General features: G+C 44.1%; 1 protein-coding gene across 1 annotated transcript in view; it reads right to left on the reverse strand.

The window, feature by feature from the left end:
- Positions 1–15,247, reverse strand: part of LOC137433979 (Wilms tumor protein 1-interacting protein) — an 88,962-nt gene extending 73,715 nt beyond the window's left edge. The window contains exon 1 of the mRNA XM_068126526.2: positions 14,806–15,247. Coding sequence (XP_067982627.2) covers positions 14,806–15,182 — 377 coding nt within the window. The 5' untranslated portion in view covers positions 15,183–15,247. The remainder of the gene's footprint in view (positions 1–14,805) is intronic.
- Between the last annotated feature and the right edge of the window lie 1,594 nt (positions 15,248–16,841).

The following is a 16,841-nucleotide window of genomic DNA, read 5'->3' on the forward strand; positions in this document are numbered from 1 at the left end:
GGCTTCAATGACATTCCCACCCTGGCAACCACAAACCCTTCCCAGAGTGCAGCAATAATGTTTGAGGGTGGAGAAGCAAAATATGAAGTAAAAAAAAAAAAAATCAAAAGAAAAAAAAAATCGGTGGCTTCAACAAAATCCCTGTTTATTCCTGTACTTCGGTGGGCAGGCGTGTGCGAGTTACGCGTGTCGAGACACGAGCAGCCCGCCGTAGTTAGCATTCCTTCCACAACAAGAATGCAAAAACTTTGCCTGGAAGGCACATAGGGAACCAGACAAAGACTAGTTTTCAACAACACTGCCTTTCAACGTCGTGTTCCTTATTGCAATGCCAATGTCACCGTCAAACTGCCAAAATGGCTACGAAAGGAACAATATGCTGAACAACGGAAGCAGATGCGACACAACAAGGAGCAAATCCTGTTTCATGCGACCATGGTTGGTGCCATGCAAGTAAAGCCAATCACAAAACTATGGTTCACAAAAGAAAGTCAAAGAGCCAGTGGTATTTTTACATACCATTTCAGAGGTTTTTTAATGAAAGTTTCATTAAGTGCTAAGAATGTGGTGTGGGGCAGTTAGAGGGGGTTGGGGACAAAGAAACGAAAAACATGAGGGTGACCGCTACCTACATGGGCAGGAACATTCCAAGTGAGAAAGATAAATGGGTTGGCCTGTTTCGTACACATCTGAGTGCGGAGCTCACAATGCGAGGATTCCAAGTTCAAATCCCATATATCGTGTCAATTTTGAAATTCTCTTCTGAAGTCTTCGAAGTTAATGCTAACATCTTTCAACGTCCATGCCATGGATCAAGGTCCTCCGCCATGTGAGACTATGCAGAAAAAGAAGTCCGTCCCTATCAGCCATTTAAGGCAAATTTCCCACTGAGAAAGCTTAGTTCGGCAAACGATACAGGACACACCTATAAATGCCTCTTCCATATGCTATGGAGAAATAAAGGCTGAAAAGGAAGGTTTTTGAACTGGTGCCCATAAAGCGAAGCCATGTTGGAGATGCGGCTCATGCAAGAAAAAGTTTCCACTTACGTTGAGGTTGAAGATATCTCATGAATGAACCTCTAGCAGCAAGTCTTTATGTGCAGGTGTTTTGGCTCAAGGAAGAGCTGAACAAAGGACCGAGACAAACATAATGACAGTGGAAAAGAGGGGAATAAATGGATATTCATATAGGTGCAGACTCACGGGCAAACAGGACGATTACAATAGCCTTTGCCCATCCCTTCGGGAACAGGTGAGGGAAATGAAGCTAGCCCACAGGGCTGATTAATTGCCAATAACAGCGCAAAACAATTTTGTCGACCCAACTTCGAAGCGCAGTTGTAAGCAAGACAAAGACTTTGCCCAGCAGAAGAGACTAAAATGGCATCTGCCATTTTGAGGCCAGATTTGACATACCTTGCCTGATAGTGCGGCAAAGGTGAAACAGACACCCAAGCTTGACAGATACAGTAATTACCAATATAGAAATGAATGAATAGACTGCATCTAATAGACTAATAATAATAATTCAAGGTCTTGGGAGACGATGATTGATCTTCCAACAGACATTTATCCTCAGATGATCATCGAACAGTCCACAAAATATACAGAATTTTGAATACACAACAACTAGATGGGCCCATTGAATTAACCAGAGGCAGGTCCACCCTGTCGGAATGACCATGGAATTTTGATAATTCCACAATGGCCTCATCAAGGCTTGACAAAAATTCTCAAGAGGTGCAACATCAGGTAGAGAGCTAAAATGCCTCATTTACATCATGTTGAACATTTTCGTAACTCAGGTTTGGTACACAAGGACTAGAATTTGAGACCGCAAGACTCCAATATAATAACTGATTTTAAGGTAAAAAAAACAAAAACCATGATGAGTTGAAATATTCTAAACAAGTAAAGCTTTAGAAAAGAAAACGTTAACTTCATCCATCGAATCCCTCATCCAAGTTCCAAGTCACAATAACTCAAATCAGAATTAGGTCCTTGCATCCAAAGTCAAAGATGTATAAAGTAAGGAATTGTTTTTTTGACGCAATCAAAGAGGACTTTCAGAGCAAGGTCCATCCTGTATTCTTGAACCGATAACAAAACACTCAAACAACTCTGAACAAAGACCAGGTTATGGTCCAACAGCAAGCATACCTGAGCTGTCAGCATCTCAATGCTATTGGTTTAGGTAATGATTGGTTTGTAGTCTGCCAAGGTTGAACACTATTGCAGACAGCTAATAATTGCTAGCCATCACCTCTTTAAAGATAGCTCTACAATTATAGAACTACCTGTACATTGGTAGAGGAGTAGGTGTATGCGTTCACAATCTTGTTGAGGGAGGCAACCGAATGAAGAAGCAAAATTTGTGAAGGGGCGGTGGGGGAATGAAGGGGCGGTGGGGGGAGAGGGTAATGACACGGTGTCCTACAATGTGTTTGGCTATTGCATAATTAATTAATGAAATTAATAATAATACAGTACAAGTATAAAAATATATATTCATATATATTATATACAGGACAAGTAAAAAAAGAAAATCAATTATATATGTACCAAGAGTTCACAAACTTGTTAGAATGCAAAATTGACACATTGATCAAAGGTTCTTTGAAATAAAAGTATTGTCGCGTCCCCGGGGTAAACACCCCAAGAGGACGAATGGCTGAAACTTTGTTTGTTTGTTTTTGTTTTTGTATATAAGATCAAGGCTCGTGTAAGAGCTAACATTAATGACAAAAAAACAAAAACGAACGCAAGACATAATAAAGGGAGCGGGAGACAAGATGGGGAGAGAGAGGGAAGCACTCAAGTACAACATTTGAGAGCAGGGACATCAGGAGATCTGTGGGAGGGAGAGACTTGTGGGGAGGAGGTGTGGGAAGGGGGCGGGCGGGGGTGGGAGAGGTAAAAAAAAAAAACACGACACAGATATGACTTCCAGGAAAGGAGTCGGTATTTCAGAAAAGTGGATCTGGGGTGAATTAACAGGGGAAGAAAAGATCAAGGTTTTGGATGGGGGAAAAGGCGTACTTTAACTCCGAGGCATAATTCAAACTTGACGGGATTTTCTTTTCGCGCTCGTGGGAAGGTTTGAAGTCTTACCCGATCAGACGGCCAACACTGGGTTAATCCGAACCCACAAACAAAGAACCGAAACCAGACAAGAAATTGAAATTCAACAACTAATGATTTAATGAAAATAATGCAAGCACAATAAAAATATTGAGGTAAAAATTAATAGTAATAGGTGAAAGTGAGGGACCCTCCACGTGGACTCAATTACAGACACAGGGAGAAATAAAATAAAATGATTTGGTAATCGGCCGGCACTCAGCTTGGCAGTTTAACCGAGGGCTTGTCGACGTTCGTCGCCTCCAAACCACCATGCGGGAAGCGCACAAAATGGCTCGGAGTCGCGCTCCTCCACATCCCAACGTGAGGTACTTCTCGTGATGCCAACTGCGCCGAACCTCTCTTGTTCAGTCTCTTTCCAAAAGCGCACATGACCCAAAGATGCGCCACCGCCCGCGACCAAGGCAGAACAAAGAGAAAATGTGACCGCCTCCAACAACCGCCAGCACAAAGAGAAGCGAAATGCGACTGCCTCCAACAAACGCCAGGGAAAAGAGACCAAGATTGCGAGACAGCTTCTCTTTCCTTCAGCTCTCGAATGTTTGACCACTGGCGTCACACTCTGTCCAATCACCAAGTGCTATTCCATCATCCATTGTGCCTCCACCAATCACGAAGGCATGGCCTCTTCATTACGAGTCTTCGGGGGGGGGGGGGGGGGCGGAGTCTAAACTCTGTTCGGGAATGTTTGGATGACGTCATTCCCTTGTCGATCGGCAAATGCTGTTTCTGTCGGACCTGGCAGCATGGTGAGCGAATGAGTCCATTTGTTATAGTTGTTGTTTGGCGGGCTTTTTAATTGTAATAAAGACGGAGGGGAAGATCACAGTAAGCAAGCACGTGCAAGGGAATTTAACCTTACAGACCCTATAATGAATTAGCACAAACCACCCTCCTTATGGCGACATGCAACCGCTCTTACCCAGACAGACGGCCTACTTACGTACATCGAGATGGATTTTTGGCAGCATACGGAGCATTCTAATCTACACATTCTGAACTTCCTTAAGGTATTTCATGCCTACCCCCCACAAACATAACAGTATTATTTTAAAAGTCGTGATAATTTTGGTTGTTTCATATCAAATAAACAATTCCAAATGGAGGATTTCATCAGATTTAGAATTTAGCTCTTTCTAACCACTGACTGACTGAGTGACATATTAATGTTCGGCACACCTTCCGGGTGTTGTAGAAAGCTGAAAATTGGCATGCCAACAGACATCCAAGTGGGCACAATGGGAAAAATCACAGATCCGTCGGAAAGCGTCTGTAAATGAAAATTTACGTTAAAAAAAACATCAATGAGTACATTTTAAAAACTCAATTGATATCTAGCATTTGAAAATTGTAATTTCTATAGCTGTAAGCTATAAAATAAACACGACAATAATTCCCGTAAATGAAAAAAAGAAAGTGTCTGTGAATTAAAATTTACGTAAACAAACGTAACCCATCTGTAAAAAAAAAAAAAAAAAAAAAAAAAATCCTCAATCGATATCTCGCATTTCAAAATTGTAATTTCGATAATTGTAAACCATGAAATTAAAATCTCAATGAAAATTTATGCAAAAACCATAAACGCGTCCGTAAAATAAATAAGCAAATTAATAAATAAATAAAAGCTGAATTGATATTTAGCAGGAGGTCAGTAATGCTTGCCGACAATCATAAAGCTTCTATTTATTATGTACCTACATATGAAGCATGGCTTGTTATTGCTTACACAATGTATGTGTAAGCATACCCCACTAGTGTGTATACATACTGGGTGTCCACATTGAAATTAAACAACTTCGAATCCGTATAACTTCTTATGTAAAAATTTGAGAATGTTGAAATCAAAATAAAGACCAGTTACTGCACTGTAGTTACAAGAAGGAAGCCGGACATCAACAATACATACATACACACACATACATAAACACACACACACAATATATATGTATATATATATATATATAGCTACGGTTTTGAGATTTGTACATATGACATCATTAAAGGGTTTGCCCCCCATAGTTAGTCCACAAGCAACACGTAGGCCCCCTTAGAGTATTAGTTATGTCATAGTATGTGTGAGTATAGGCCATTTCCACGAGTGATATCTGCGTTGTGTAAAGACATGAGTTTAGGTCCCTTCATTTTGCGCCACCCTCCAATTCCACCTCTGGGCATAATTCATCCCGCGCCCCATTTGGCTGATCCCTCAATTTGTTATGCTTTGGGCTACCCACAGCAGTTTGTTACGCTTTGGCTGCCAGCAGCATTCGCTGCCCTTTGTTCGCTCGCTAGTCGAGTAGCACGAGGTAGGCCTGAGAAGGGGGAGGAGCGCGGGCTCAGAGTGGGGCGGCGTCAAGACAGCGCGTCAGAGGCGATGACGGTAAGGGCCACCAGCCAACCAGGGCTCTAAGGGCATGGCGTGATAGGGCGTGGTAAGGCGAGTCTGGCAAGTGCTAGAAGGTTCGCGGGGCGTGCCTATAAAAGCCTTGGCACAAAGCCCTTGGTCGAGGACTTGCACGAGAGGAAAGACTTACCACAAAAGGACTCGTACGAAAGGACTGGTTGGAAAGGGGCTTGCGGTGAGGACTCGCAGAGAAGAGGGGTGGAAGGACTTTTACGGTGAGCCCATTGAGAGCACTTCATTGTGTCAGCGCTGCAAGGCTTTGAACTGTATTCGCCTATTACGTACACAGCCACGCGAGTGAACGCGGCAATAGCCGCCAGTGTTAACCGCCAGAACCCAGACCCCACCGTTCGCCCCGTATTATACCGTGTGTGCCAACGGCACGTGGAGAGCTCCTGCCTGCTACGGGATCCATCTTCGCGGTACGAGCTGGGGACCGGAGAGAGAGCTGCATGGAAGCCATCCCTGGACGCGCTGGTGACCATCAACCTGACCTTCATCAGCAAGCCCCGTGTGAGTGTGTCTGTGTGTGCGACGGGCCCGTTTGTCTGGGGTATTAAGTTAAGACTGTTCTTAAGGATTGCCCTGTGTCTCATCTTCTTCTCATCATTGTGAATAGTGTAAATAAACCTTGTTCTTTCTTCCAATTCGATCGCCTTCGTGTTTTCCATCATTGACTAAGCGTGGTACGAATTAAGGTTGCTTGAATCGGGTTCCATCTATAATGGCGCGGATCACGTGTACGCAAAACCGCTCGGCGTCTTCTATCAGCACGTGATTCGTGCAGGGCTTATTTCCTCGTTTCTGGGCAGCGAGAGTAATTAGGTATTAGTGATTCTAGTCCTACGACCCTATTTCGCGCTGTCCGGGAAGGACGTCATAGGTCCCGGGTCCCGTCGGTCAGTCAAAGACAAGGGGACTAATCCCCCCCTTGGTAAGGGGAGAAGGCCGGCGCTGAGATCCGCAACAATATATATATATATATATATATATATATATATATATATATATATATATAAACACATACATACATACATACAAGCACACCTATACAAACACTACAATTAATTACCACACCATGTATCTACATTTCTGACGTTAAAGTTTATTTTTTGTTACAGATTCAATTATGATGACCCTACAAGAAAAGGTGACATCTGTGTTATGGATGGCTGAATTGAAGTCACTTACCCTAGCGCAACGACGATTCCGTATTACACTCGACAATGAACCACAGACCAGAAGAGACCCGTATGCATGGATGAAAATTTGGCATGTGCTCATATACTGTGCATGTGCTCCACTGTCTGGACAACAACCCTAAGTATCTGAACCGGGTCATGTTCTCTGACAAAGCAATATTTCACACGTGGGCGCGATAGTAAACACAATTGCCGCATCTGGGGAGCGGAGAATCCACATGTAATCCCATGAGATCGAAAGCAACAGTCCAAAAGTTAACTTTAGTGCAGTCTTCTGCATAACAGGATTGTTGGCCGATTTTTCTTTAAAGAAAAATCTGTGACAGGCCATTTGTACTGAGACATGCTGCAGCTGTTCATGGCATCCCAGGTAGAGGATTGCCAACCGACCTTCATACTCCAGCAGGATGGGGCTCCTCCCCACTGGTCTTGTGATGTCCGCTCCTTCCTTGATGCCTGGGTGCAAGACTGCTGGCTGGGTAGAGACGGACCCATTTCCCGGCCACCGCGATCGCCTGACCTTATCCTGCTCGATTTTTTCTGTGTGGTTATGTGAAGTGCAAAGTGTACTACACTAAGGTGCAGGACATTGTTGAGCTGAAAGAGTGCATCACAGTGGCAGTGGCCTCCGTAACCTCCGAGATGTTAGAAAAAGTGTGGAGGGAAAATGAGTACCGTTGTGACGTAGTCCATGCTATAAATGGTACACATGTTGAGTGTATACTCGCACGTATCCTAATGTAGCTGAATGATATGTACCCATATACCAAATGAAACTCAAGCATACTGACTTTGAGCTGTGTGAATATTCCTCTGTTTGCATTCTTCAATAAAAATTTACAAGGCTTCAAAGTTGTTTCATTTCAATGTGAATACCCTGAATATATATATCCGGGTGTATGGCCCGCATGTCAACTGCTTTAACCACAACTGCAACCACTGCTGGAGTGGTGACCTACATGCTGGAGAATAACACTGCAAATGACCGTACCCAAGGCAAATTAATTGTAAAATGCATCTGAGCAGAGAATGCGCTTTACTCCTAACGAGGTCTAAATCATGTCAGATATTAAGGTTAGAACGATGCCACAATAAATTTTTGGTTTTATTGAGTATCCTTCAGGGATACTCAATAAATACAAAACAATTTTCCTGGGAAGGATGGCAGAAACAGGCAGGTGCACAGTCCTTAGGAAATAAATAAATAATTGTGTAAAAGCCTTACACAGAACCTAAACAATCCTCATGAAGACAATAAGCACAATAACTTACAACAAGCATCGATAAATGAAACCAAGTCACCACACACTCAAGCACCATCCACACAACAACCGGGTGACATAGAGATAGCAGGCAGGAAAGTCCATGGTCCAATGGGCAGCTGGTTATTAGGGCAACACGTCCCGGCGGGGTACACAGTCCAAGCTCTAAAATACTGCTAAAAACAACGAGCTCAGCCATGCAAGAAGAGGAAGCAGGCCAAGAGCGCAAACAGCCAACACAGCTGAGAGAGAGGGAGAGTGAGAGTGAGAGTGAGAGTGAGAGACAGAGACAGAGACAGAGACAGAGACAGAGACAGAGACAGAGGAGACAGAGACAATGAGAGAGAGAGAGAGAGAGAGAGAGAGAGAGAGAGAGAGAGAGAGAGAGAGAGAGAGAGAGAGAGAGAGAGAGAGAGAGAGAGAGAGAGACACAATGAGAGAGAGAATGAGAGAGAGAATGAGAGAGAGAATGAGAGAGAGAATGAGAGAATGAGAGAGAGAATGAGAGAGAGACAGAGAGAGAGAATGAGAGAGAGAGACAGAGAGAGACAGAGACAGAGACAGAGACAGAGACAGAGACAGAGACAGAGAGAGAGAGAGAGAGAGAGAGAGAAATGCCTAATGCCCACTTTTTGTGGTTCGCCACAGCATGGATGATCAGACACACAAAGTTTCTTTCTCGCCGGGCTCAACACGTGATAGGACAGACAGACAGACTAATAGACAGGGGTAAAAACATAACCTCCGCCAACCTTTGGTGGCAGAGGTAAGAGCCATCTAATATCGGGATGTAAAAAAACTCATGTCAGAACAGCTGTACACATAAAGGCATAACAAAGTAGGAAGTGTAATCCACTGGCACATCTGCAAACACTTTGATATCGCAATTTCAGAAAACTAATGGAAACATGAACCAAAAGCGATCACTGAAAACAAGGAAGTAATGCTCACATACGATCCAATGATCCCATTGAGCGTGATCATGGAAAGCAAAGTATCATGACTGGATATCGTACTTAGATACAACAAAGGAAAATAAGGCATTGGCAATTTTTGTCAGTTGGCATTGTCAGTACCAAGCGATTTTGGTCTAAACAATACAGAAATCAAGAAAAGTATCAAATATTAGGATCTCGTGAATGAAGTCCAAACATCCTGGAAGCTGAAGAGCACAAAAATTGGACAAGTGATAATTGGAGCAATGGGAATGATGAAACAAGAACCACATGGAGATCTTGCGTTGACTCAGCCTGTCATCCTTCCGAGGTCGGCAAATTGAGTACCGGCAAGTTGAGCATCTGGCCACAAAACATTGCTTCAAAAAGGGGCCTACGGTGCCCAAAAAGGGCCAACCCCGCTCTGTGGGGAAAAATGGCCTCTAAAGGTGGTTCTTCTTATGGAGATATTGAAAAGCATCCCTGGGAATATTACAACAAAAAACTACAGTTGGAAGCTGGCCGGGCCTCGGTGATGATCCTCAAAGGACCCCTCAGAACTAAACCTTGAGAACAAGTAAACTTCACGACTTGGTCCATGAAACACGATATCTTACTACAAAAGAGGTGAATACTCCGAGACTTGGGAGGATTCAGTTCCACCTTCTGAAACCAGAATATGGAGATAACAACCAATGACACGCGCACGTACGCACACACACCGCTCGATTGACCGCGTATTTTTCCCATTGTATACTGGTTGGTTTTTCCACTTCACTTGTGCACGTGACTGACAAGTCCAGGTGACCCACAAAGGCACAAGACTCACTCCACATTCACTTTACACGACAATACAACGAGTTCCTTCACAAGGAACCTCAAAACAGGGGGAGGCCATTGCGCCCATTAAGCCTGTGATTGTAGCAAAGTAGTGTTAGTTAATGGAATTAATAAGTTAAGTGCAGTGATGTCACAAAATCTTCTTCAAAGGAGAGTGCGCCAGACAGAACTCATCGACTTGTTCTTCTTCAAAATAAACTAAATCTTCATTTTTCTTGAAAACCATTTGGTAAATGGTATGATTTGAAGTGTATAATTGAATATTCCGTTTTTTGCTTTGTGGCCTTGTAATGCAATGTCATGTCAATGGCATGTCATTGTCAATAGCATTGTCATGTTGCAGAATGACACCAGTAGTCAGTGCCCCCCAATGCGTTGTCAGCGTTGCTGGCTTCAGTTATATTCACAAAAGTGTGGAGCACATTGTACTTGTTATTGTTTCACGTTACACATCTATCTATAATTCCAGTAATCTCTGTGTGTGTGTATGTGTGTGTGTCTGTGACCGCTGTTTCTCGACAACCACGGGTCCGATATACTTGAAACTTGCCAGATATATTGCTGGGGATCTGAGGATGTGCCTTTTCAAGGTTTCATATTAATCGGAGAAGTAGTTACCGAGCTATGTCCAAAAAACGATTCAACCAATCAGAGAGCAGCGAGCTATCACGTGTGCCGAACGTGGCGAACAGACTCTGCCTCGGACGGCACATTTGAGAGCGTATTCATTTATTTCACGTTGGCAAACTATGTTGGCGTTAAACTATGTTTTAAAACTAATTAAAACTAATTTGCGATTCATCGTAACTGCGATATGCGACCTTCCGGACAGTCAAATGACTCATGTCAGCCATGGACGTCACTTCCGGACTTACGGATAGTCATAGTGACGACGTACTGATGCTGAACGTGGCGAGCAGACGCTGCCTCGGACGCCACATTTGAGAGCGTATTCATTTATTTGACGTTGCAATCTGTGTTGATTGTTGTAAGGTACGATCGATTGTAGTACACGTTTATAATAACTCTGCCGATACAGGCCCGATTAACTGCAGCGCCATCCGAGCTGCGGCGTCGGGACGATACATTCATTGTACGGTCACATCACGCACTTACGGGCACGCCCATGGGCCCATGGGCACGCCCATGCATGCATGGGCGAAGACATTTTTTTTTTTTTTATTGGCAAGGAACGGGCACCCACGTACGGGCACGTCCTAGTTTAAGTTAATGACAGAATACTCTTCTGGTTAAAGCCCCCCTGTAACTCACATGATCTTACCAACATTTGAAGGTCAAGGTGAGTGAGCATCAGCTGCTGCTGCGACTGCCACAGCAACTACAGAAAAACCATATTATCCCAAAGTTGTGCTGTGTGACATGATTCCCAGCAAAGTGAGAAAACCCGACTTGTAAGCTGACAAGATTGTAACATTTACTTTTAAAATCACAAAACTTAACGAATGGGAGTAAAAGGTAACAAGAACAAACATGGCCTAGTTTGTACTTCCTCAAATTATTTTCCCAAAAAACGGTAGAAATCTCGTTTGTTTCAGTTTTTTTTTGTCCCCCCACCCCTATGAATGAATGAATGAATGAATATGAATGAATGATCGTTTTAAGGCCATTTTCCCCGCTAGAGCGGGGGTTAGCCTTGCGGGCCCCATGACAATCATGGTTCCCTGTTTGAGGCAATGTTTTTATAGCCGGATGCCATTCCTGACGCCAACCCTTGGTCACGCTCTTACGATGCGCAGGGATACGGTGTACCTATTCTAAATCGGGGTACACACCGGGATCATTCATCCCAGCAAGCTGGTACTCAATTTGCCGACCTCAGAAGGATGACAGGCTGAGTCAACCCCCCTGGCGTTAATTCAGCGATCGACCGGGATTCGAACCCAGGATCCTAGGATCCCAAGCCGGCACCCTAACCGCTAAGCGGCTCCCCACCCCTTTGACAACGTTAAAATTAGCTTTGTCCGACCGACCAACAGACCGATCATCCGTCTACGTACTTTTGTGTACGAGATATTTGAAAAACCATTGAACGTTTAGCTTTCATATTGCAGATATATATTCATCATGACATTATCTCAACCTAATTACATTACGCGGTGATTGACTGAATTATGTTGCCATGGCAACCATCTTGGCAGCTTGGCTGGTGCACACGATATTTCAAAAACCATTCAAGATTTAGCTTTCATATTACACAGATCTAATCCTCATACCACCCAAAAGGTGGTGTGAATCAGCTCCTTGTTCTTTTTAAACTTCGCAATAAACGGCCGGGGTGCGATGTTCAGTGAGTGTACCTCCAACATGGATTACCAGTTTTCATGGAAACTGACAATGCAGGCAAGATCAGAAACACCTCTGAACGACACACAGAAGGATGAAAGTAAGGTTGTTCCTCCAAGTTAAACTCCCTTTTTATTAGTCAGAATTTCATCACCACCATCTGGTCAGTTCAGACCTGCAGTGATGTAGTTGCTAGTAAAATTCAAGCATGCTTTCAGTCCTACGATGCCGTGACAAACTGGATTTGGAATGTTCTACAACTTGGTCGTGCGCCTGGCTGAAAGCAACCCATGTAGAAAAAGCAATGCCAAGAAAATAAATAGCAGGAAGTCTCTGATTTAGTTCATCTTTTCACGCTGGAGTTCTAATGTGGGACAGTGTGCACCCCACCGGTCACACGCCTTCCCTCGAGTTCAACTAACAACATAACAGTGCATGCCATATGTGTACACACCACCCACAACGACACACATGGACAATGACACACACAGACAACGACACACACACACAGACAACGACACACACACACAGACAACGACACACACACACAGACAACGACACACACACACAGACAACGACACACACACACAGACAACGACACACACACACAGACAACGACACACACACACAGACAACGACACACACACACAGACAACGACACACACACACAGACAACGACACACACACACAGACAACGACACACACACACAGACAACGACACACACACACAGACGACACCACACACACACACAGACGACACACGACACACACATACAGACAACGACACACACACACAGACGACACCACACACACACACAGACGACACACGACACACACATACAGACAACGACACACACACAGACAACGACACACACACAGACAACGACACACACACACACAGAGACAACGACACACACACACACAGAGACAACGACACACACACACACAGAGACAACGACACACACACACACAGAGACAACGACACACACACACACAGAGACAACGACACACACACACACAGAGACAACGACACACACACACACACACACAGAGAGACAACGACACACACACAGAGACAACGACACACACACACAGAGACAACGGCACACACACAGACAACGACACACACACAGGCAACGACACACACACAGGCAACGACACACACACAGGCAACGACACACACACAGGCAACGACACACACACAGGCAACGACACACACACAGGCAACGACACACACACAGGCAACGACACACACACAGGCAACGACACACACACAGGCAACGACACACACACAGGCAACGACACACACACAGGCAACGACACACACACACAGGCAACGACACACACACAGGCAACGACACACACACAGGCAACGACACACACACAGGCAACGACACACACACAGGCAACGACACACACACAGGCAACGACACACACACAGGCAACGACACACACACAGGCAACGACACACACACAGGCAACGACACACACACAGGCAACGACACACACACAGGCAACGACACACACACAGGCAACGACACACACACAGGCAACGACACACACACAGGCAACGACACACACACAGGCAACGACACACACACAGGCAACGACACACACACACACAAACGACACACACACACACAAACGACACACACACACACAAACGACACACACACACACAAACGACACACACACACACAAACGACACACACACACACACAAACGACACACACACACACAAACGACACACACACACAAACGACACACACACACACACAAACGACACACACACACAAACGACACACACACACACACAAACGACACACACACACACAAACGACACACACACACAAACGACACACAAACACACAAACGACACACACACACACAAACGACACACACACACACAAACGACACACACACACACAAACGACACACACACACACAAACGACACACACACACACAAACGACACACACACACACAAACGACACACACACACACACAAACGACACACACACACAAACGACACACACACACAAACGACACACACACAAACGACACACACACAGACGACACACACACACACACACAGACGACACACACACAGAGACAACGACACACACACACACACACACACACACAACGACACACACACACACACAACGACACACACACACACACAGACAACGACACACACACACACACACAAAGACAACGACACACACACACATTCCCTCGAGTACAGTCAACAAAGTAACAGTGCGTGCCATATGAGCACACACCACCCACACCACCCACACCCACACGGATAACGACAAAGACACACATGTACCCACCCACACCTCGTTCTTCCAAATAATTTACGAGGTTATTTCATGTACCATCTGGAAATAAAAGGCACTTTGTCCGAAAAGGAGAATCAGCCAAAAATGTCCAAATCAACGAGTATTTTTCACTCTCGTTGAACCCACGACCCCCGGTCCAGGTCAAAGTTAACAAAGAGCACACAGTATGACGACGGGCACGGTCAAAAGGACTACAAACGACCATTACTGATTACACACCTGTCAGGTAACGGAAACGTGACAAATCGAGCAAAGTCCACGTGGATACCCCGTGATGCGGTCCCGAATAACCGGTGATCTTACGGTCTACACAAACACAATGAGTGGGAACGACAGGTAGTCCGAGGCCGGGTCTTCTTGGTCCGTACCTGAATCGCGCTTCCCCATTCAGCCGAAGTCCGGCCAGCAACGCCGTCAGGTCTGCCCCAGCGGCTCCAGGTGTCGGATCCGAAGCGCGGGCCCTGCCCGGCCTTGCGCCCTCGATCTCCACAAGCGACCAGTCGGACAGAACGCCAGAACCGGGACCGCTGGGAGGGCGTCTCGACTCGGAACCGCGGCGACTTCCCGAGACCTTGGCCCTGCGTTGAACGGGCCCGTCGGCGGGAGACCCGAGTTGGGACTCGTTTCGGACCGGGAAGGGGGGACCCGGGAACGAGCGCAGGTCCCGCCGAGCTGCTGAGACCTCTAATTGAAGCAGGTCTCGCCGGAGAACCCCAGCGTGCGATCCTTTCTCGTAACCGGCCATCGTGCCCTTCTTTCGATCCCGCTCCTTGTCTCCTGCCCGTGTCGATGACGTGATTCGAACTGCCAGGACCCCGCCCCCTATGTTATTCTCACTTTCCCGACTCCGCCTTCGCTGACTGTGCCTCACTCCGTTGTTGGCTCCGCCTCCCAGATCCATTCTGCGCAATTCCGGTGGAGGGGTACATTGGAATCAGCATGTAGTTTGGTGACCGACCAAAGGTCATACTTGCAGGTCAACCACACCATGGCCACGGGGTCGTCTATAGCGAGGACTCAGTGGTGCAGACCGAACAACGGAAAACCTCAACTCCGAATGGTAATCCAAGCATCAGCAAGGACGAACTGTTGTGTCACACCCATTCACAACTTTTAGTATTTCGTGTATTATTTACTGTCGACTAAAAAGTCCAGATTAAACTTGTGAACAGTTAATTTACTGAGTAAAAAGTCCATATTAAACTTGTGAAAAGTTGATTTACTGAGTAAAAAGTCCATATTAAACTTCTGAAAAGTCCATATTAAACTTGTGAAATGTTGATTTACTGAGTAAAAAGTTCATATTAAACTTGTGAACAGTTCATTTACTGTGGAAAAAGTCCATATTAAACTTGTGAAATGTTGATACTAAACTTGTGAAAAGTTCATCCTAAACTTGTGAACAGTTCATTTACTGAGTAAAAAGTCCATATTAAACTTGTGATCAGTTCATTTACTGAGTAAAGAGTTCATGTTAAACTTGTGAAAAGTTCATATTAAACTTGTGAACAGTTCATTTACTGTGGAAAAAGTCCATATTAAACTTGTGAAATGTTGATACTAAACTTGTGAAAAGTTCATACTAAACTTGTGAACAGTTCATTTACTGAGTAAAAAGTTCATATTAAACTTGTGAACAGTTCATTTACTGGGTAAAAAGTCCATATTAAACTTGTGAAATGTTCATACTAAACTTGTGAAAAGTTCATTGACTGAGTAAAAAGTCCATATTAAACTTGTGAAAAGTTCATTTTCTGAGTAAAAAGTTCATATTAAACTTGTGAAAAGTTCATTTTCTGAGTAAAAAGTCCATATTAAACTTGTGAAAAGTTCATTTTCTGAGTAAAAAGTTCATATTTAACTTGTCAAAAGTTCATATTAAACTTGTGATCAGTTCATTTACTGAGTAAAAAGTCCAAATGAAACTTGTGAAAAGTTCATACTAAACTTGTGAAAGGTTCATTTACTGAGTAAAAAGTCCATATTAAACTTGTGAACAGTTAATTTACTGAGTCAAAAGTCCATATTAAACTTGTGAAAAGTTGATTTACTGAGTAAAAAGTCCAGATTAAACTTGTGAACAGTTAATTTACTGAGTCAAAAGTCCATATTAAACTTGTGAAAAGTTCATATTAAACTTGTGAACAGTTCATTTACCGTGGAAAAAGTCCATATTAAACTTGTGAAATGTTGATTTACTGAGTAAAAAGTTCATATTAAACTTGTGAACAGTTCATTTACTGAGGAAAAAGTCCATATTAAACTTGTGAAATGTTGATTTACTGAGTAAAAAGTTCATATTAAACTTGTCAAAAGTTCATATTAAACTTGTGATCAGTTCATTTACTGAGTAAAAAGTCCAAATGAAACTTGTGAAAAGTTCATACTAAACTTGTGAAAAGTT

This window comes from Myxine glutinosa, chromosome 10 (genome assembly GCF_964187855.1).
Source record: "Myxine glutinosa chromosome 10, kmMyxGlut1.1, whole genome shotgun sequence".
Lineage (NCBI taxonomy): Eukaryota > Metazoa > Chordata > Myxini > Myxiniformes > Myxinidae > Myxine > Myxine glutinosa.